At 42.4% G+C, this 23930-nt stretch overlaps 1 protein-coding gene across 6 annotated transcripts in view; it reads left to right on the forward strand.

Moving 5' to 3' along the window:
- GPATCH2L (G-patch domain containing 2 like) overlaps positions 1-20134 on the forward strand; it is a 35487-nt gene extending 15353 nt beyond the window's left edge. For 2 of the 6 annotated variants that reach the window (XR_004692120.3, XM_035108120.3), the window contains 3 exons: positions 2361-2446; positions 7520-7617; positions 13594-20134. Coding sequence is in view for 4 of the 6 variants with exons in the window: in XM_035108120.3 (XP_034964011.1) it covers positions 2361-2446; positions 7520-7617; positions 13594-13667 (258 nt within the window). In the remaining 2 variants the exon portion in view is untranslated. Of the gene's footprint in view, positions 1-43; positions 84-2360; positions 2447-7519; positions 7618-13593 lie in introns of all 6 variants that reach the window. The other 4 variants (XM_035108118.3, XM_035108119.3, XR_004692121.3 and 1 more) reach the window with 4 other exon arrangements.
- The last annotated feature ends 3796 nt before the right edge of the window (positions 20135-23930 follow it).

Consider the following 23930-nt stretch of genomic DNA (forward strand, 5'->3'; position numbering starts at 1 on the left):
TCTCATGCTTCCTCCAATTTCGTCTCTTCTACCACCTCTGTAGTTTCTGGTTGCCGTCAATGGGAATGAGAGATCGCAACCAGGTAAGATGGCTGTACTTTGCTTTTCTCGTATATTCTCACTTGATTTCTGTCTCTAGAAAGAATGAAGTCGTGGCTTCCAATTTCTTCCACGTTTACAGTCTGTGTACAGGGAGTAAGGCCGAAAGACATTCCTTTGGTCAAACACTGTATGCTGGAAGACCTTACTTCACAATGACTCCTTGTATCAAACAGTGCCCTAGGGCTTGAAACTTTTGCCTTCTCCTACATTTCCCCTCTTTCTAGCTGCCTTTCCATCTAGCTTTCTGATTATTTAAAGCATTTTTGGGTGCATTTTTCTATCAGTTCATCTTGAATCATCGATAAAGTGTAGTGGTTAGAGCATCAGACTAGGACCTGAGAATCCATGGTTCAAATCCTATCTTGACCATGAAGCTCAGCTGGTGATTTTTAGACTGAGAAATAGTGACTGACCCAACCTATTTCACAGGGTTATTGTGAGGATGAAATGAGGAGAGGGAGAAATGTGTGCCACCTTGAGCTCCTTGAAGGAGAGGTGGGATGTAAATGTAAGAATAAATAAATTATAAATTTTCATGTGATTTTCCAGAACATAGTGCCCTCTTCCTCTGCCCCTTTTAATTGTTTGTTTGTTATCAATAACAACAACATTCTCTCCCTGTCTTAAAAAGAAGTCTTACTGCATTTGATAGTTGCTTTAACTTGGTTATTTAGCCATGCTGGAACTTTCTTAGCTGTGCTGGTAAGACAGAGAGAAAGCTGGTAATTCCAAGTATATTTAGAGATGGTTTTTTCCATGTTCTGGTTCCCACTGCTAATAGGGTGAGCCATTGAATATTTAAACTTCAGTTCTCCCAATTAAATTTGCAGCATCAACTAACTTACACCAGTGTAAAAGGTTAATGGACTAACTCCTGAATGTACAGAGTTGTTGTTAGTTCAGTTACAATTTAATCAATTAGATGAGGTCTGTGTTCCTCATTTGATAGCCCCCCCCCAAAAAAAAATTCTTATAAGCTCAAAAGTGTAGTTTAAAAATCTGCAGTGAGTGACATACTTCATTATGAACTCACAATCCATTCAGAAAGTGAATCTGATTACAGTATGCCCAAACCTTTTCCAACCAGCTGTTCACATTATTTTGAAGTTCCTTGGGTTTTATAGTGAGCATCCAGTAACTGGATAACTTATATGTTTATATTGTTCAAAATTAAAGTAAGAGGGCGTCTATTTTTAAAGGAAATAGTGCTTTTTTGCAGTACACAGTCAATCTAGCAATTTGAATTTCTTTGAAGTTTGGTTGGGAGCAAGTGGTAAGAGGCACTACAGCTGTTTAGAAGGTTGGAATTTGCAGGCTTCCTTGGAGATAGTTGATAGGGTAAAAACTGATGCCTTGTATTGCTGTAGTTTATTGGTGCTTTTCCTTACTATTTATTTAAGTTCTCTGTGATTGAAGATTGAACTGATCCAGCTGTTTAGCAGGGCCTTCCTGAGACTACGCTACAACAGATAGGTTGATGGGGAGTTGCATGTTAAAGTCTTCTCATGCACATGGGAGGAAGCCATTGAGGTTAGCTGTATCATTGACATGTTAGTTTTGCACATGCAGGAAGAATGTGTGTTAGCATCCATGTGGTCCAGAAGGACTGTATCATATGTTCTGTTAATGTTTGAATAGTGTTTAGGGTTTTTTTTTTAAAAGAACCTTAAGTGCTGCTCCCTTGCCTTTTAGAAGAAAATATGTCTCATTGTGGTAAAAGTTTTGTTGTTCTTTTTCTGGAGAAATAAATGCAGTATGCCGTGATCATTGGTACTGGTGAAGCTGATTGCTTCAATTGCTCACATCTCTGTAAAGAACAATTTGTAGTTCTGCAGTTGCGTTTTGCAAATGATCTTCTTGTGATGCTAAAGTGGCATCTATGCTGATGGTTCTCAAGTTGACAATGATCAAAGAAACATCCCGCAGTGAAGGTGGATGTTGATCTCCTTTGTACACAGCTCTATACAAATGAAAACAGACTTAATTGGTAGAGGTTTTCTTACTTACGTGAGAGTGGAGAAAGGTGTTGACTTCTTGACTGGGTGGCACTGCATGAGTAGGTAGGTGTGTTCGAAGTCCAGTTGGTTTTCTCCTTCAGACGAGTGAGCAGTGTGGCCTGCGGTCAGAAATTGGCCTGCTGCTACATATGGAATGCAAGACTCAGATAATGTGAGAGACCAGGTAAGGATAGTTCAGCTGTCTGTATTCAGTTAACGTTACTTCACATGTTGTTAACCAATTCTCTCTTGTTTTTCCAGTTCAATCCACTATCTCCTCTCTATTCTTTGGATGTTCTTGCTGACGCTTCCCACCGAAGGTGCTCACCAGCACACTGCACAGCCAGGTAACCATCACCTTCTGCTTTCATTGTGAGGAATGGTATGGTATCTGTTGGTTTGTGGAGTATGCATGTCAGAAACAAATTGCATAGGTCACTTCCTTTTCTACTTCTTTGGGTTAAAACATTTTTATCCTGCTTTCCCTCAAGAGTCCAAGGCAGCAAACTAAATGAGAGATTTACAACAACTACAGAACTGCACTGCAGCATAAAGCAAATACCATTAAAAATACCCATTAAAATGATAATACTCTGTTGGTTTCTCTATTGAATTTGAATTGATTTTATGTATATGTTGTTAGTGTTACATGTGAACTGGGCCAATGAATTTGGATGACTGATACCTGGACAAGGAGCAGACTTTGTGTTGTGCATTCGAAAGCTCAATAGAATAGCGAGGGAATAATTGAATAGGGAGGTTAAAGAAATTTTCAATGTGAGGAATCTATCCATTATTCAATTTAGCCTGGGAGTCTGAAGAAAATGCTAACTAAAAGTAGAAAATGTAAAAATCTGAAATAGCCACTTCAAATTATTGTCATGGGAGCAGACAACATATATTATATGAAGGATATTTTATTATTTAATCTGGTGCCTCAGTGAGGGATATGTGAGATTAGGAAGAAATTTTCATTTGAGATCTTTGAAGTTTTCACTAGTTCTGGCAGAATGCCATGACTGGTGATGAAATGTTGAGTGGTGTGGGCTTGTGCTACAGGTTCAAGGAGGTTTCATTTGTATTGCTAAAATGGAAAGATTCAGAATTATTTAACAACCCAGACTTGGGTTGGCAAATTCTACTGTAGTATGTAGCTTCATCTTGTCCTTTTTGAGCCATTTGTAATTTTTATCAAACCTATTGCTTCAGTACCTTGTTCACTTTTTTGTCATTTGGCCACATAGTCTGTAGAGGTGTGTGGTTGGAAGTACCTTACGTTATGGCAGGAACTTGCTTTTGTTGTTGTTGTTTAGTCGTTTAGTCGTGTCCGACTCTTTGTGACCCCATGGACCATAGCACGCCAGGCACTCCTGTCTTCCACTGCCTCCCGCAGTTTGGTCAAACTCATGTTGGTAGCTTCGAGAACACTGTCCAACCATATCGTCCTCTGTCGTCCCCTTCTCCTAGTGCCCTCAATCTTTCCCAACATCAGGGTCTTTTCCAGGGAGTCTTCTCTTCTCATGAGGTGGCCAAAGTATTGGAGCCTCAGCTTCAGGATCTGTCCTTCCAGTGAGTACTCAGAGCTGATTTAATGTTCTCTGCAGCTCTTAATCTATTATGATGATGAAAGCCAGTAGCTTAAACTTGGATGAGCCTTGAGCTCGGCTTGTAAATAGCGACTTGTCAAGTTTCTGGTAGTGAATTTAATTTGGTTCCAAGTGATGTTTTAAAGCTTTAGGTCAGGCATAGGCAAACTCGGCCCTCCAGATGTTTTGGGACTACAGCTCCCATCATCCCTGACCACTGGTCCTGTTAGCTAGGGATGATGGGAGTTGTAGTCCCAAAATATCTGGAGGGCCAAGTTTGCCTATGCCTGTGTTAGGTCTTACTTTGTATATCTGATGATGGACATCTATGTATATATGCAGTTAGGTGAGCAAGTAAACATGTTTTGGGACTTGTAATTTATGAGTGGGCCCTGCTAATGGGTGGGAATCAATTCGTCCCATCAGTGGAGGACATGCATAAGGAACTCCACTTTCCAAAATTGGCTTGTGAGGGGCGGTCAGTCTGGAGAACCCCTGGAATAGCATTCAGGGGAAGGAGTGGGGGAATTGTTCTATCAGGCAAGCTGAAGTGAGAGGTGATCAGCTTAGTGCAAGGTGAATTCCTACCATAATTTCCAAGCTTATTGAGGCTGTATTACTTAAGAGATATAATATTCTGGCATATAGCAGAAAGAAAAGCATCCTTCAAAAAGTGCAGCACCTTGGGCCATAGTTGCCCATACTAGCTTTATGCCAAACTAGTCAAACTGCCAGTTCTTATAAGCACTGTCTGCCTCCGGAAAGCCTTTCACAAATGTATTATGCAATTCGAAGCACTGTTATCAGGCAAATTCTGTTTTTTTCACCTGTCTGCCTTAACCTATGTTTTCTTTACCTCCCTAGTGGTTTCCGGTGAAATTCATCTAGGTAGCATAGTCACTGTTTTGTAACCCATTGCTTCATTTAAACAGAGCCGCCAGCCAGATTGCTGAGTGTAGAGCCATGGGTGTGCGAGGAGCGGCTTTTTGGTGTCAAGGAGAAGGCTCTGCATGGAGGGTTCCTTGGAAGATGCAGTTAAAAGGCTGTATAAATTGTAGTATACCAAGACTTTCTTTTTAGCTGTCTGTCTGTGATGTGGTGAGACTTCTCTCACAGTGTCAGAAGCAGCACTGGGAATTCCACACCCATCATTAGAAGTGGTGTGGGAGGGGGGCGGGTTTGGTGACTCTGTTATCATTAGTAGTATAATTTTATTTTGCAAAGCGACGAGAGTCCCCCCACCCCCCGCTTTCCCTCCTTTTTTGCCATCCTCCTTGGGGATAGTTGGTGTATTAATTTGCTGCATTGCCTCCTGGCTGTTCCCAGGCTGTTTTGATTCTTCATCATGGAATTTTAATGGCCTGCCACTTCTTGGGAGGCATGTGAGAGAGCCCATCTCAGGGACTGCTTTCCTTCTTTTCACATGCCTGTAATTGCGGCTCTTTAAGAGCACAAAGCATTTACTAATCATGCCATGTCTGTTGTAGCTTCTGTTTGACAATGCACTTTTTAAAAGTGGAAAGCATGAAGAATTTGGCATTGAGAATATGCTCCTCAGTACCAATGTGAACTGCATTGAGATAGCAGGTTGAACTTACTGCTTTCCATGTATCTAGGTGGCGGAATAAAGGTTCCCTGTCTTCGCTTTTTTAGCCTACAGCCTGGGCAAGTTTTTTTGGGGTCACATTCCAGTGGTACATGGCGCACAAGCAGAAGTGTACATTAGCTATATATTGCCCATGCAGAAGTTGGAAGTTACAATTCTCCATCCAGGCAAGCAGAAGCCAGTGGTCAAAGACATCTCAGCCAGGCAAAAGTACAGAGCATGGCCAGTGATGCCAGAAGAGTCCCAAGTGTCGGTTACATGGCTAGAGAGGGATCATGAAGAGTGCTAAAGCAGAGCCCATACTGTGGCAGCCACAGATGTGGCAGCCATACTGTGGCAGCCACTGCAGCATGATATACTAACAGCCTACATTATGAAACCCACATTCAGAGTTGCATACAGTGGTAATGCCTTTGGTGCCTTTCTGAACCCTTGGAAAACATTTTTTCTTGTCCTGGGTCACCATCTTTCTGGTATGTGATTGTAAATGTAGTTTAAGGAGGGACACCAACTGGACATCCAAACCATCTCTCTATCTGTGTCTGCTGTGCTGCCAAATGCAGGTGCTGCATCATCATAGGTAGCTCCATATTGGGAGTGTGTGTGTGTGTGTGTGTGTGTGTGAGAGAGAGAGAGAGAGAGAGAGAGAGAGAGAGAGAGAGAGAGAGAGAGAGAGAGAATCACTTTGGTGCTAGTGGCCAGCATAATGGAAAAGAAATACAGAGACCTCTGTTGAAAGTTGCCTGTGAGTAATGTGAACATGTGTGGCAATAGTTCCATGTTGTTGTTTTGTTAAAAGCACATCTGATGCTGACTGTTGGAGAAGAGGGTGGAGATAATCTCCCTAGGGCTACATTTTGGATAGGCCAGTCTGGATGTCAGTCTCTCTAGTACATGTGTAGGGAATTTTTTGAATGAATTGCTTATCATTTGTTACCAGGACACTTTTCTGTGCTGTGCAATGGGTTAATCCTTGCATGCAAAGATGTTGTGTTCACTGGATGGGATGAGCAACTTGTAGTAATTTCTACCTATGATGTGCAGATCAGAATTGGGTGCCCAGCTGGCTGGTGGTGTTTCAAAGAGGAGAAGGATCTCTGTTCTCACTATTATTTTTGACCTTTGAAGGCATCAGAGATAGCCTCAGGTGGTACCTCAAGGCTTAGAAAAAGCACCTTTTATGCATCTGGTATTTGCAGTGGAAACTGTTAAGTACAACTGCAACAGCTGAGCTGAATACTGTCACAGTAGCAGTACCCTTGATAGGAAGTGTGTTCTACTGAATGTTTCCTTCTGCATGAGGATAGCCGAACTAATTATTTTCAAGGCGATCAGTTAATAAGCACATTTCCTTCATTGCATTGATTCAATCCATATATTTTGCTTTCTAAAACAGGGAAAATACAAGAGTCTTCAACTGTATTATCAGTTTGAGGGTCTACAGAGAAGGCCTGAAAATTGAGGCTCTTAGAAAACTCATGAAATAACAAAGGACCATATTTTTCAACTGAAACTTTTCCGTTCTAAAGGGAATGCTTTGTACGGCTGTCTCTCAGAAGGTCAATTGCAATTAACCATAAATTTCAAGAAGGGTGCTTGTTTAATGTGCAGTAATACCTCCACGAAGTCTGCCCCATTGACCGTCCATTTCGGCAAATGTCCGTGGCAAACCTGGAAGTACCGGAACGGGTTACTTCTGGGTTTGCAGCTCTAGCATGCGCAGAAGTGCTAAATCGCACTTCACGCATGCGCAGAGCGGCGCTTTATTGAGTGTCCCTTTCGTGGAGCGTCTGGGGCTCTGGAACGGATCCTGGACTCAGAACAAGGTACCACTGTAGAGGGTTCCTTGAGATGCCTAGTTCCATCTTGTTTACATTATGCATAGGGGGAAACAAGGCTCACTTTTCTGGGGGAGTGGAGGGAGCTTTATTGCCAGCCTAAATATGATGATTCTAGTGTTCCAACCTAATGCTTATTAGACAAGAGAGTAAAACTTCACCTGCAGTTGGGAGTTTCAACCTCTGCAGATCAACCTTAAGATCTGTGTATGGTGTCTTGCTTTATGTGCCTGCCAGTGAAATCAGTTAGGTTGGTGAGTGCATGAAACAAGGCCTTCTTGGTGGTGGCTCTGCAATTGGCACTTAAAAAATAAATAAATAAATAAAGGGACAGTCAATATGGTGTTTGTTGCCTCAATTTTTTAATCATACTTTTTTCTTCCTTTTTAGGCAGACTAATATACATCTCGGACCCCCATGTTCAAGGGACATAAAGAGGAAGAGGAAGCCTGTAATGGCAACAGCCTCCCTTTCCAGCCCAACTTCAGGTAAATTGGCTAAACCTCAGTATAAATCAGGCACCCCCAAACTGCGGCCCTCCAGATGTTTTGGCCTACAACTCCCATGATCCCTAGCTAACAGGACCAGTGGTCGGGGAAGATGGGAATTGTACTCCAAAACATCTGGAGGGTCGAAGTGTGGGGATGCCTGGTATAAATGGTTAATGATTTAGGGGGCTACTGTTTGGGAAGGAGCAGGAAAACACCTTAATTTTAAGAAAGATCTGCCTTTTCAGTGTTCCCCTGTGAGATACGGAGGCTTCCTAGGGCAGGGTTGTATCACTTGCATTGCACAAATGCCACATTTAGTATTGGGTGCAGAAAGTTCTACTCCTTGTGACTGTGGCAGTCAGTTGGGAAATGCCTGGATAATGCCTGATGAATAATCAAAACAGCTTAATAATATTTCCTTGCTCTTCTGCAACTAGCAGGGGCAAAATTGGTCATGCAACCAAGTATAGGTAAAGGTAAAGGGACCCCTGACCATTAGGTCCAGTCGTGACCGACTCTGGGGTTGTGCGCTCATCTCGCATTATTGGCCGAGGGAGCCGGCGTATAGCTTCCAGGTCATGTGGCCAGCATGACAAAGCTGCTTCTGGCAAACCAGAGCAGCACATGGAAACGCCGTTTACCTTCCCGCTGTAGCGGTTCCTATTTATCTACTTGCATTTTGACGTGCTTTCGAACTGCTAGGTTGGCAGGAGCTGGGACCAAGCAACGGGAGCTCACCCCATCACAGGGATTCGAACCGCCGACCTTCTGATCAGCAAGCCCTAGGCTCAGTGGTTTAACCACAGCGCCACCTGGGTCCCTTGCAACCAAGTATATGCATGCTAATTTAGCTCATGTAATTTAGTTTGCAGAACTTGGCCTTCCTTTGCACAGTATTTGGTTTACATTAACATCACTTTTTTAAAAAACACAGAGTTTACCCCATCCTTTTCCAACCTAGTGACCTGCGGCTGTGCTGCCTAAAGTTGATGGGAATTGTAGTCCAAACTATCTGGAGGCCAGCAGTTGCAAAGTCTGGTTGACACAGTCCAACTACTAGTAGTGAAGTGTTTGGAAAGCTTAAAGGAAATAGGACATGGATGCTAGCTTCTCCCTTGTGCCAGTCTCTTGGTACTTTGCCTAAAGAGCATCTTACGCATTGAGAGAAACTGTTTTGTGCTTTGAGAGCTTGCCAGCTCACTTAGGCTGGAGTATTTTCTTAAAGCAGAAGAATCAACATTTCTGGATGAGAGAGGACTATGCTTGTATCCCTAGAAAATGTAGGTTATTGGATTGAAGGTCACCTAATAATAATAATAATAATAATAATAATAATAATAATAATAATAATAATAATATACCATCCTTCATCCAAAGATCACAGGGCTGTTCACAACTTAAAAATACAAAATGAGAACACAAAATACATAATAAAACAAAAGCAAACCAATAACTCTCACCTCCCTAAACACATTTAAAAGGCCATAGAATATTCATCAGCTAAAGGCCTGGTTATAAATATTTTCACCTGGTCCCTAAAGAAAAAGCATTAATTTTAACAAAAAAGTGAACTCCCATTGATTAGCAAATGCTTGGACAGAATGAGGTAGCCATTAATTCACTAATAAGGAAGATGGCATAAAAGGTTCCATAGAACCAGCTCCTTGGTATGCCAGCACTGGTGCCTTCTTCATTGCCAATCTTAATGTTTTGTTTCCCTATCTCTTGCCCCTTGATGTTTCCAGTCTCTACACAGCTTTGTGTGTGTTCAGTTCAGGCATGCTTCCTCCACTCTAAATGCATATGCAGGCAGATCTCTACTACCCTTGTACTACTTGTACTACTCCTACAGGCTCTAGTAACAAAATAAAAAGTTGGTGTGGGTGGTACGGTAGTAGTAATCTAGCAATGCATATATACCATAGGGCTGGCCCTACAATTAACTACAGTGAGGTGACTGCCTCAGGCAGCAGATGATGCAGGTGTGTATGTAGAGAGGCGACGAATTGTTGAAACACAGAACTGCATGTGCACCTTGTGTCCTGACACAAGCAGAATGTCTGCTCATGGATCTCTCTGCATAGGTGAATGTGCACACAGTTCTTAAAGAATAGCAAAGAGGAGGAGCAGTCGGTGAGGCAGTGAGTAGAATGAGAAGAGTATTGCTAAACATTTGTCCATAGCAGCTGTCTCAGGAAGGTTTTATGGATCCTGTCTTGCACTAAGAAACCAGAAGTGCAGTGATAGTTAGAATAAATGCAGGAGATAGCGACTACTCAGTTGCTATCTGCTGTATTTCTTGGAACAAATTACGTACAAATTATCTGGAGCAGACAACTATTACAATATTAAATATTCCTTCTGTGTTGTGGTTCCTTTTTGTGAAAATTCATTCTCTGAGAAGGCAAAAAAAGGCAGCCCCTGGTGTGCTCTAATGCTATCTGTCTCAATTTCTCTAGCAACTTTTTTACTTTTCCAGGTTTCTTTTAATATAGGGGTCCTTAAATTTTATATGGACTTACTAGCCAGCCATACATTGCGGTTGTTCTCGCTGAAGTTCTCTGTGTGTGCTAGAGAACTCTGAATTTGTGTTGCATGTTGTGCTGAGCTTTGGAGCAGGCAGAAGCACTGCAAACTGATTTTGTGTGTTCCAAAGCACAGCACAGCCAAACCCCTGTGCACCAGCATCAGGCTAGGTAGTGTTAAGAAGGGACCACGCTGAGGACCAAAGACAGGCATAGGCAAACTCGGCCCTCCAGATGTTTTGGGACTACAATTCCCATCACCCCTAGCTAACGACCAGTGGTCAGGGATGATGGGAATTGTAGTCCCAAAACATCTGGAGGGCTGGGTTTGCCTATGCCTGACCAAAGACATGGCCTCAGGCAAGCTGGCAAGTGGTTTGAATTAGATTGATTGTTTTATCGTCCCTTTTTTCAGTCCTAAGGATGTACACAGTATGAACAATACACTGTTATCATAAGACAAAACAATTTGAAACCAGGCTTGTGCACTGGATGCAACTGGATCCTGAACTGAATTAGATCAATTTGGGGCAACCTGGGATTTAGCTAGATTGGGTTGAGGCATCGCTGGATCACCACAGGTCAGCTCAGATCCACCCAGGGCTTTCAGAAGGAAGACATTGTCGCAGTGTAGGGCGGAGAGAAAGAGACATGTAGGCTGCCTGTGTGTATCTCTTCCCCCCAGCCAGCATGGTTAATGGTCGCATACGATGGGGGTTTGTGCCCAACAGTGTGTGGAGGATCACAGATTGGGCACCTCTATTTACAGTCAGCTGAGCTAGAAATGGCCCTCTCCTTTATTAGAAAAGAATGTGAGGGGAGAGAAGAGAGCCAGTATTCAAGGAAGCAAGATATCTTTCTGTGTTTTTCTGTGATACATGGGGCATGCACGTCTCTGGCCAAAGGATTCTTCTCCCCCTGGCATGCTTTCAATCAGCACTGACTTGGACATTTCCTCTCTGACTAGCTTGTTGGACTCAATTTTCTTTCATTGTAGATCTAGCTTCACGTGACGACTTTTTGTGTTGGCAGTGAAAGATTGGTGTGAGTCACCATTCAGGCCCAGGCCTGAGAACGAGGGGGGTTGTACAAGCAAGGATGCCCCATTTGGAATAGACAGTGCCTCCAAAACAGATCTCTGGCTGAGCCCAACAGCTCTCATCTCACTTGTTGACCAGGTCCTGCTTCAGTGAACTCCTTTTATGCAACCCGTGTGCCCCAGAGAGGTGAAGGACACAGCCTGAGCTGGCTCCATCAGTCAGCAGAACAAATGGGCTTGCTCTGCCTAACATCGGGCCATCTCGGATTCCACCTCTTTTATAGAGATGAGTGATGAAGAGAGGCTCGTTCCGCTTTGCCGCTGTATTAATACACATCAGGGGCCAGCTCCCGGCACTAAATCACGCTACTGCATACATCTGTTATCGGACTCCTCACCACCGTGATGAACAAGACTGCAGATAGAGGCTTCCTCATGTCATTCTTTATAGGATTTTCCTAAAAGAATAAATAGCTCAAATCTCTGCCAACACTCTCCCCTGTCATTGTGATGAATTTAGCTTCTTTCTTAAACATGCAGCAACAAATCTTCCTATGTCGTAGACCCCTCCCCCTCCCCACCTACAGAAAGTTTTGTTGAATTTGACTGAATTTAGATGATGATAGTCAAGCCACTTAAGATGCATCCAGTGGTGGCAACGGAAGCTGCAATCTGGAGGGTTGTTTTTTTCTTTTAACCTAATATATATTTAATGGCACCCCTACAAGGTCATGCCCACTTACTCTGGGTTAATCTGGAACTACAATTCCTTGGCAATCTCTAAGAAACGGTTCATACGTGAGAACCCTATGTGACCATCTCACGCTTCTAGAGCAGCTGCCATCCCTAAAAATGGGCTTATTATATATACCACTGTTGCCACTTCACCGTGGAGACCCTAAGTCACACTTGCACAAGGGCTTTTGCAATTCCACGTGCTCCTGGGGCAGTTGTGTGTGTGTGTGTGGGTCAGTATGGTAACGTTCTCCCTACATTATGCAGGCTTAATAGAATTTGATATTTACCTAGACTTGGAGATCGCCCTGCCCACTCAAAACACCTCCCACATCTACCTGAGAAACAGTTTTTTGTTCCCTTGTTTTAGGCATGACTCATAGCCTCACAGTTCCCCTTACCTTTTAAGAATGTGAGCAGCATTTGGGCCCTCTTACAGCTGGGCTTGCATTTGCTCATGGTCCAGCTGTCTTCAAGGAGGAGGTGGTTTCATTAGTGGCGTTTTAGGCAACATATTCTTGCTTAATTTATTTCAGTCACTTCAGTGGGGATGAATAAAAGCATTGCCAGTTTTCTTTCCACCGCTTTCCTGCATCCTGGGTAGGCACTGCAAGGTGTGCTCAAGCTGCTTCAGTGACAATCAAGTGAACTTCATCCATTTTCTTTTGTGCAAGGCTGATTTCTCTTTTAGCAGGAGAGTTTGGCTGCATTTCTGACAAGTTTAAAATGGTGTTTAGACAGGTTGCCACCTTTATCCCTAAAGTTGTTGCTTCACTTTTTCCACAAGGAAAATGCGTTATTTCTTTCTGCCGACTGCATATTTGTGGCAGATCATGTATTCTTTGAAACATGGGTCTTAGAAGCAGAATAAAGAATTGAAAGCAAGCAAGCAGGTGCAAATTTGTCCAAGCCTGATCACAGAATTTTGGCTGTTAGGGCAGAGAATTCAAATTTCCATGTGATGCAGAATAAACGCAACCTTGGGTATATTAAACACAAAACAGGGACTATTTATTTGGTCAGGTCACTTCCACAGCTAAGAGCAGAGGTGAGTATCTGGATGTTGCTGGACTACAATTCCCATCATCCCTGACCAATGGCTATGCTGACTGGGACTCATGTGAGCTGTAGTCCAACAACATCAGGAGAGCCATGGCTTCCCCATTTCTGGGTTAGAGCAAAAGAAAGTCTCAACTGCTGGGAGCTCTAGTGCTGAAACCAGGAATGGTTTTCAGAAGCTCTGGAGTTACCCACATCATGCTTGAAACTGGCACTGTTCTCCCTTTCTGCCCACCCTCATGGCACCTTGCAGTCTGCATAAAGAGGAGGGTGCATTGATGATGTTTTTGTGTTTTTATTGTGACTGACTGCCCCTTCCCTCCTCAGCAACACACTGGCTATGAGCAGGGCATTTATTGGCAGAGGGTGTGGCTTTCTACATAGCATTTTGAAACGCAAATAATGGAACAAATGAAACAATGCTTGGAATCTACATAGTATTCTAGTCTTTTAGAGCCCTATAAACCTGGCTGAAAGTAAATGAATAGGACAGGCAATCATGGCAGTGGAAGCATACGGTGGGGCTTGGCACCTAACATTTGATGTGCAAATTGTACCTTGCTTTGATGTTACTGTTCATTGTATTTCTCTTTCTTTTTTATTCTGATGTTCCAGCAGCTTTATCCATCCACATAGATACTTCAGACCCAGGCCCTCCTGTGCCACACTCCCAGAGGCACCAGAACTGACTGAACAGGCAGAAGCAATTCATCAGAGACAAGCTGCATTGCTACCACCCCAGGCAGCTTTTCAAGAAAATGCCACAGGAGATGGTCCTTGACTGCACTAGATGGAGGCAGCTCTTCCTTTGTCAACTAGTTGGGCTTTTTAATATGTTGGACTTTGGAGTACGTCAGAATTTTCCTTCTGGCAGTAGTTATCCCTTCAGTGTTAGCATGTGACACACACCTCTGTCAGCATGATATGTTTACTCCACTCATCCTGCAAATGATGTTTGTAAATTTATATAAAACACATAATCAGTGTTGGGGGTTTCCATATTTCCAGTGTTCCTGCTATTGCTATGCAAGTATTTGTCGCACACTCTCATTTCTAGCCCCAGAAGCTGCTTGGTGGCATATGCAAAATGGTATTTGGTTATTGCAGGTGCCTGTCTTTGTTGCAAAGCTCTTCATTTCTCAGACACATCTCAGTTGTTAGAAGAGTCCTGTGTTTAATAGAAGAAATTCTATTTGCAGTTCTTTGGGGAAGCTGAGCCTGTGTTTTTTGTAAGCATAAGACCCGAAAAGAAGCCAGCAGTGATCCCTGCGCTAGAGTGGAGGTTAATAGAGGATAAACTGTTTTATCTGAACTGGGTGACTTGAATTTTATATCGGGAACATTTCCAGAAGCTAGGTGTTGGTCAGTATTTTGAGGTTTGCCCCCCCCTTTTAATACAGCATTCTTGTTTCAGTTTTTCCTCCTGTATCACTGGGGTATCCTAGTATTGCTTTTAAACTATGGTTCCTTCCTTGCCTGTGTATCCTACTGCATGAGCCAGTGGAACCATAAATGCAAAAATGGAACTGTCATGTCAGGAAGCTTTCCAATATATAACCTTAAAGCGAATGACAATGAAATGGTTTTGGAAACTATTATAAGAATCATTTGAGACAGTAACCTGAACTCCATAAGTTGCTATGAGAATAGCCTTTTAGATGTGTGATTTCAAAATAGCCTTTGTGGATGACAACCACTTGCTCTGTTGTCTTCAAGCTGGGATATTTCCTGCAGTATAAAAAAGGAATATCCCCTTTTGGCAGTATGTCCTCAGAAGCGCATACTGTGTTTTATTCTACATTTCCTGATTACAATATGGTGTAGGTGTGTTATATAGTAGAGAGTGGTGCCTTCTCCCAACAACTCCTTCATTGCTAGTATATGTGAACGAGGCTGCAAAATAGTCCCAAGTCCTAGATGCCAGCATCAAAATGAGAAGTCCAGACAACCATGTTATTTTTCTAGCACTACTTACATTAGAGCACATCATCATCCTTCTTCGATTATTGTCTGGAGCCTCCCTTGTGGGGTTCTTTTCTCAAGATGTGCCTCGTGCGCGCGCGCAGAGTCAACTATTATATTTTTGATTGGATCCTGTTGGCTTGAACGTATAAGGAGAGGGTGATTTATGCTTGCAGGCTTTCTGTAGGCCAGGCACCCCCAAACTTCAGCCCTCCAGATGTTTTGGACTACAATTCCCATCATCCCTGACCACTGGTCCTCTTAGCTAGGGATCATGGGAGTTGTAGGCCAAAACATCTGGAGGGCCGCAGTTTGGGGATGCCTGCTGTAGGCATTAGGTTGGCCTCTGGAAATGCTGGTCTAGATAGGCCTTTGGTCGGATCCAGCAGGGTTTTTCATACGCTCTTAAAGCCAGAGCAAATGGAATCAGCCGTGCTTCTGTGCATACAGAAACTCTCACGAGAAGCAAATCAGTGTTGTTTCGATATAGATGAAGGGTTAGCATGTTTCACTTATTTTTGCCTTACAACTCATAAAACGGAAAGTGTGATATAGGCACAAGAAAATGTTCTTGCTCTACAAAAATGATATCCCCGGAGAGCATTTCTGGTTGTGTTAATGAATTTGATATGGGTTTATCAAATAATTCAGAGCAGCTCACACATGCCTTACTAGAAGAGTCACTTTAGTGATGCCTTGCCTGTGTCTGAGCCATTTGCACCAAACATGTATCCTAGGCACAAGCTCTGATCTTCAAATGCTCTGAGTCCTAAATGTTCCAAATACTCTGAAATTGACTGAGCAAAGGAGCCTTTTAATCCTGTGTGAATGCACAAGACCAGGATTTATTTGAATGGATCAGTGAAGTCTTGAGAGACCTTGGAGAGCACCACCATTATCAATACATTGCATCTGTGTTACTCATGTTACTGTCTCCTGTGCAAACTCCCATATAAATGAATGGGAGCTACCACCTTGTTTTTTTGTAGCATATCAGACACACCTATGTTGCACAAAAGGTGCGTCCCAAATATCTTGTAATGCTTTTTCTGTGTCTAGAGTATGGAATCAGTAGTTGTTGGAGCACAGGTTAAGGTGGGGTTCAGATGAAAATATTCAGTAACTGAGTTGCATTAAGCGATGATGAGTTGCGCCATCACCAATTCCTTATTTTGTTTGCACTTAAAACTAGCTTTCCCCATATAACACTTGTAAAATATAACAAAAACCTGTACCTGGTTGCTTCAAGGTGTCTCAAACGTAGCCCAAACTTGCTAGTGTGTGGCTTTATTACTAAGCTGCTCTGAGATTTTTAGTTTCCTTAAAAGAAATAATTTGTAAGAATGTAAAATGCTTATATTGATGTGTACAGTCATTGCTATACTTAACGGGCCACATACTCAAAATAGGATGATTGTTTAGCATGTGAACCATGTAAGCCGGGCCTTAGGAATTCCACACAATAATTTCCACAGAATAAAGGGCAAATTCTTCTTTAAAGGAATGCATATTCTTTTCAGGAGAAGAAGCTCAATTCTGTGACTAAAATACATTTATGCAAGTAATGCATATTGTGCCAAGTTCTGACTGCAATGTGGGATATGGATTTCTTTTTAAAACAAATGTTTTGCCAGGTGGAGGAGGTGGCAAGCAACAAAGTAGAAGCAACGAGAGGCAGTAAAAGTGTGAACAGAATCTACAGGGCATCTGTAACAGCTGCCAAATTATTATTATTATTATTATTAAATATGATCACACAATTGTGGAACCCACAGGACCATGTATATAAGTGTTTGAAAAATTACAACCTTGTAACAAGTTAAAGATTTTCCGTATTACACTGTGGGTTCTTTCAGACATGTTATTTAGTCCTTCAAATCACAGTTTGGAGGATTGATGTGTACTTCAGTATTTCTTTTTTTATTTTAACCTGTATGCCAAGCTTGTGACATGCCCACCCCCCAAAAAACATAATCTAATCAGCTGAACATAGTTGCTCACATTGTAACAATTCATTTGGGAGATACAAGTTAGTTTTAACTTATACGACAAGATCTAATAACCATAGGCTACTAATTGCCTACAACAACAGCCACATTAAGGTGAACTAGCCAATTAATTGGGGCTGGATAAATATTGTGAATGGGGATACACATCCAGATGACCATCGCCATGAGCAGTGCATGGGATAGGCTGATACTGTGTACATATCTCTTGCTAGATCAGGTGCCATTTTTGTTCTTATCTAATGAAGTTTATTTCATGCACAAGGCTTCTAAACTGATGCATGTTTGGAGAACCTGGATAAAGAAGTGTTTCTCCTTCATGACACCAGAATTTGGAGGCATTCAATGAAACTTTTAGCAGATTCAGGACTACCCCCCTTCCCCCCAAAAGTCTTTGGACCGTGCAGAATTTGCTGCCAAGAGTTGTGATGGCCAGTAGCTTATACAGTCGTACCTCGGTTTAAGTACACAATTGGTTCCGGAAGTCTGTACTTAACCTGAAGCGAACTTTCCCATTGAAAGTAATGGAAAGTGGATTAATCCGTTTCAGACGGGTCCGCGGAGTACTTAAACTGAAAATACTTAAACCGAGGCGTACTTAAACCGAGGTATGACTGTACAGCTTTAAATGGGATTAGACAAATTCATGGAATATAATTCTGTCAATGGCTACCAGGCATGATGATTATATGCAATTTCTGGGATCAGATGCCATGTGCCAGTGAATATCTCTGGCTCATAAGAGTGGCTTTTCAACAGCTGCCACGTGCATGGTGCTCTAAACTTTCTGCCTGTATCCATGTGAGCAGTCCTATATGCTCTTACTTCTGAATTGGGCTCCAGCATGGTTTGGTTTTGCTACCACAATCAGTGTTTGGCAATGGCATGTGGAGAAGCAGTATCTAAAGCAGCTTCCTGCACAGGGCAACTGCCCTGTGCATAGAGCTTCACAGAGCTCACACATGGCAAGATGAGCGTCAGAAACACTCCCTAATATCCCTCACCCTCAACATTGCAGCTTGGCATTGCAGATCTAGGAGCCAAATGCACATAATAGGCTGCTTTCAGTTGTAACTGGATGTTTGCGCTTATCTTTGGCACTTTAGCATTAAACTGGAAGCAATGCTGCGAAAATCTCCTATTGTATCTGTATAGTGCAAATTGGAAAGGGGCCAGCCCCTAGAGTAATGGAGCTGGATGCATATCACGTTTGGGCCAAATACCATTGACAAGCCCCATGCAGAGCTACTCAGCCAGGGCCTATTTTCTGGCCTAGCCACACTGCTCTGCATATGTAATGTTGCCAACCACTTATCTTTTAAACAATAGCTTCATGCCTGGGGGAGGCAACCAGTTAGTTGCATTTGTAACCAAATTCCTGAAAAGGAACATAAAAACATTCTTTACAATTGAAAGGTGTGGGTGGGAACTTGCTGTCCACCTATTTCCCTCCCTCATTTGTTTTCTACAGCAGAACTTTAATTTTCACATTTTCGTTGACAAATTGGTTTGTGATGCCAAATGCAGTTGTCCGGTGAACTCATAGGAACTCTGTTTTGCAGGTACTGTACAGGTGAAATTCGGAAAATTAGAATATCGTCGAAAAGTGCATTTATTTCAGTTATGCAACTTAAAAGGTGAAACCAATATATGAGATAGATGCATGACATGCAAAGATATGTCAAGCCTTTATTTGTTGTAATTATTTGTCGTTGGGCAGGTCAATTACAAAAGCAATGTAATTAATGAAATGTAATAGCGATGTTCATTTTTGTATGATTGTAACACTTTGTTTTATTACTGTGGAATTTCCAAAAGAAAGCATTTGTAAAAATTAAAAATTAAATAAAATTGCATTACTGAAATAAATTCACTTTTCGACGATATTCTAATTTTCCGAGTTTCACCTGTACTACAGTTGGACTTTGTGTTCTTTTTGCAGTATTTTGTGAATGCTTATTTTAATCTATGTAATATGTCAGTCATATCACAATTTGAGATATCCAAGGCTTTGCATCAATTCATGTAGCATTTCTGATTTCACAGAGGAAGAGCTTAGAATAAGTGCTTGTATAGAGGCCTGTTTCTCATGGAGGTGGCAAAACCTCAGACTGAGCTGTAGTGCTACAGACTCCAGTTGGAGGCGCTCATGATTGAATGGTTTTTTCATGCCAAAAATGTTCTCTCTATGTAAAAACAACAACAACCATGTGCATTGGGGAGAAGAAAAACTGGATTGTGTCCGGTGCAGGGTGACAAAGATAGTAAGGGGCCTTGGGATCAAGTCCTACATCTAAAGGTTGAAGGTGCTGAGTATTTTTAGCATGGAAAAGAGGCAATGTCTTTAAATATTGATAGATATAAATGATGGAAGAAATTTGTTTTCTGTTGCCCCATAATGTAGTACCCAAACTAACGGGTTCAAATGACTGGAAGGGGGATTTTGACTAAAATTTAGGAAGAACTTCACCTTATCCATCTGTGGAACAGACTGCTTTGGAAGGTGATAGATTCTCCATTACGTTTCCAATATGAAGTTGCTTAGTTACCTGATGGGAATGCTGTAGCCATGAATTTCCTACATCCCGTGCGGGGGTAGGAGGAGATGGCTTTTTAAGGTACCTTCCTCTTCCTGTGAATTGACTTGTTGACAAGTAAAAGGATTTCTTTTGTGAGGAGAATTCATCGTGTAGGCATTTTGCAGTCTGGAGCAGTAAATTCCAGTGACATGTTTTCCATCTTGCATAGAAAATGGCCTCTATGTATGAGGGTTTATTGTTACGTATGGTTTATTCTAAGCTGACTCACTCCCTTTTTCTTTCTTTTAACTCCATGAAGCTGCTCACGAGTAAGCTCTGTGGAAACTTGCTAAATGACAACTATTCTGAGCAGGAACATGTCCTGTCTTCAAATGAGTGGGTATCCTCGTGCCAGTTTTGTAATATAGCAGGCACTTCCCTTCTACCGCAGTTATACTCCCTGCCATCTCTATAAGGCTTCTTGACACTACACAGAAGTCACTTGTGGGTGAATCAAGTTTTTGGCAGGTCTTGCGTTCTCAAGGCCTTTGCAAATGCCTTTTGGGGCAAGTGACATGCTATGTTGTGCTTCTGGAATTTATTTTAGAAAATGCTGTTTAGAGAGCAGCTTGCATAATAAGTTAAATAAAGATCTCCTGCTAACCATGACATGCGTTCTTTTTAATTGTTGGCAAGTCTGCAACCAGATGTCAATTTCCCCTAGTGCGCAGTCTGAGCATGGTGTGAAAGACTTTAGCAAAAGAGGCATCTCCAACACAATAGTTTGGCACTACAGTAGCTGTATGGATGATCAGTACAGGAGTTGGCATAGTCTATGGAGATTAAGCTAGGGTTGCCATGTGTGGAATTTTTTGGACATAGACAGTGTTTGGTCCTTGTAAACAGCGCCGGGGCGGAAATTGCTGAAAGCTCAACAACTTTTGTGTCCAGATGTTCACTTCTTGAAATATGGCAATCCTAATTAAGGATGATGGGTGTTAATCAGAAAAGCCTGCTTAGTGAATTTGAGGCTGATGGAAAGACTGCTCACATTCTTCTCTACCCAGGTGTTAAGATGTTTATATGTTTTAGGTTATAAACAAGTACTTCCTGTACTTTTTTGTTCTTCTGTATTCCTAACATCCCAAAGAGGTAAGTCAATCTTCCTGCACTTGTGGAACTCAGGCTGGGACATTGTGGAAAGAGGTTGCTTGCTTGCTTGCAGTATGCCTACATATTTTGTAAGAATTTATTTTCGCACTGCTTCAGGTCAGAATTTTGTAGAGTAGAGTACAGCACAAAAACTTATTCATACCTAATGATGGTTTCCCAACAAACCATGGCTGCCTCCCCCCTTTCCTATGCCTAAACACAAAGCTTGGCTTTGTTAAACCACAGTTTCACGTGATGTCCCAACTCAGTATCTGATTTGAAGGATCTCTGCAAAGGTGTCTGAAGAAGTGTGCATGCACACAAAAGCTTATACCCAGAACAAACTTAGTTGGTCTCTAAGGTGCTACTGGACAATTTTTTAATTTTTAAAATTATTTCGACTGCGTCAGACCAGCACGGCTACCTACCTGACCCTGCAAACTAGCTTTGCAGTTTTAGCAAACCACAAATTATTGAATTAAGATGAAAGAGGGGGACGGAGTTGGGCTCATTATGTCTGAACAGACTGTGTGAAGTAATATACTTCCAAAACATCACATACTCTAAAAATTCAGCACACTGCCATGTTTCCATGAATAGCAAAGCAATTGAGCATCTTATTTTAGATGCCAGAAGGACAGGAAGGTTTATATAGGTTTTGCCTCTTGACACTGATCTGCTGAACATAATTGAAGATGGGCTCACTGTGTTCACCTTGAGATTATTTTTATTTGTTACTGTGCCCTCCCCCCCTATTTTTTGTCTTTTGTGGCATTTGAGAAGTTAGTTACATGGTAACTCATTTCACACGCTAGCAAGGTTATGCTCAAAATTCTACAAGGCAGGCTTAGGCAGTATGTGGACCGAGAACTCCCAGAAGTGCAAGCTGGATTTCGAAAGGGCAGAGGAACCAGAGACCAAATAGCAAACATGCGCTGGATTATGGAGAAAGCTAGAGAGTTCCAGAAAAACGTCTACTTCTGCTTCATTGACTATGCAAAAGCCTTTGACTGTGTCGACCACAGCAAACTATGGCAAGTTCTTAAAGAAATGGGAGTGCCTGATCACCTCATCTGTCTCCTGAGAAATCTCTATGTGGGACAAGAAGCTACAGTTAGAACTGGATATGGAACAACTGATTGGTTCAAAATTGGGAAAGGAGTACGACAAGGATGTATATTGTCTCCCTGCTTATTTAACTTATATGCAGAATTCATCATGCGAAAGGCTGGACTAGATGAATCCCAAGCCGGAATTAAGATTGCCGGAAGAAATATCAACAACCTCAGATATGCAGATGACACAACCTTGATGGCAGAAAGCGAGGAGGAATTAAAGAACCTTTTAATGAGGGTGAAAGAGGAGAGCGCAAAATATGGTCTGAAGCTCAACATCAAAAAAACCAAGATCATGGCCACCGGTCCCATCACCTCCTGGCAAATAGAAGGGGAAGAAATGGAGGCAGTGAGAGATTTTACTTTCTTGGGCTCCTTGATCACTGCAGATGGTGACAGCAGTCACGAAATTAAAAGACGCCTGCTTCTTGGGAGAAAAGCAATGACAAACCTAGACAGCATCTTAAAAAGCAGAGACATCACCTTGCCGACAAAGGTCCGTATAGTTAAAGCTATGGTTTTCCCAGTAGTGATGTATGGAAGTGAGAGCTGGACCATAAAGAAGGCTGATCGCCGAAGAATTGATGCTTTTGAATTATGGTGCTGGAGGAGACTCTTGAGAGTCCCATGGACTGCTAGAAGATCAAACCTATCCATTCTTAAGGAAATCAGCCCTGAGTGCTCCCTGGAAGGACAGATCGTGAAGCTGAGACTCCAATACTTTGGCCACCTCATGAGAAGAGAAGAATCCTTGGAAAAGACCCTGATGTTGGGAAAGATTGAGGGCACTAGGAGAAGGGGACGACAGAGGACAAGATGGTTGGACAGTGTTCTCGAAGCTACGAACATGAGTTTGACCAAACTGCGGGAGGCAGTGGAAGACAGGAGTGCCTGGCGTGCTATGGTCCATGGGGTCACGAAGAGTCGGACACGACTAAACGACTAAACAACAACAACATTCAGTCTGCTACTGGTGGGAAGGAAATGCAGGAACATGAAAAGGATGGTGCAGAGGGCCGTTGCTCAGTGGAAGAGTGCGTATTTGGGTGCAAGAGGCCCCAAATTTGATCCCCAACATTTGCAGATAGAGCTGAGAATGTTCCCTGCCTGGAATCCTGGAGAGCCGCTGCCAAGTCAGGGTTGGTAGTACCAGTGCTCTGACTCTGTACAGGACAGCTTCTGATGTCCCCTACGAAACAATTGAGGCCTGTTTTAAATTGGTGATATCATATTATTAACAACTGGAGCCCTCTAAGCAATTCTAGTATGCAACCTTCATTCACTTCAACCTGGCTGTAGGAAAAGCCCCATTGATTGGAGCAGTGGGAAAGGCATATAATAGTTGTGCTTGGTGGATATATATTTTGCCTGCAAATATTTCTGATTTCCCCTTTTCAATATGGATTCTATTAGTGAAGCCTTATCTGTGTCTGACTGGGACGCAGGTGGCGCTGTGGGTTAAACCACTGAGCCTAGGGCTTGCCGATCAGAAGGTTGGCGGTTCGAATCCCCGCGATGGGGTGAGCTCCTGTTGCTTGGTCCCAGCTCCTGTGCATCAAAACCAGAGCAACGCGCGACCAAATGCAAACATGCAATATATAATCAATTCTTTTTGATGTTGGACTTAAGACTTAATTGATTTCCGCTTTATTGTTTATGTTTTGAAGAGAATCCTCTAAGAGTTGTTTACTTTCTTCATATATGTTTTATGTTCTGTTTAGACATCATAAAGAGTTGTATGTTTGCATTTGGTCACGTGTTGCTCTGGTTTTGATTCACGGCTGTGTTTGCAACATGGGTTTGTTTGTTTGTTTGTTTGTTTGTTTGCATTGTCGGTCCCAGCTCCTGCCAACCTAGCAGTTTGAAAGCGCATCAAAGTGCAAGTAGATAAATAGGTACCGCTCCAGCGGGAAGGTAAACAACATTTCCGTGCGCTGCTCTGGTTCGCCAGAAGTGGCTTAATCATGCTGCCCACATGAATTGGAAGCTGTACGCCGGCTCCCTCTGCCAGTAAAGTGAGATGAGCGCTGCAATCCCAGAGTTGTCCGCGACTGGACCTAATGGTCAGGGGTCCCTTTACCTGTGTCTGAATCATTGACAGCTACCATGCATCTCAGATAATCTAAGTGGGCACATGCGTCCTCGAGTTAATCAGATTTCAGTCACCTGTCCTGGATAACTAGACTTCACATCTTGAT

Source organism: Zootoca vivipara, chromosome 1, assembly GCF_965207765.1.
Source record: "Zootoca vivipara chromosome 1, rZooViv2.hap1.1, whole genome shotgun sequence".
NCBI lineage: Eukaryota > Metazoa > Chordata > Lepidosauria > Squamata > Lacertidae > Zootoca > Zootoca vivipara.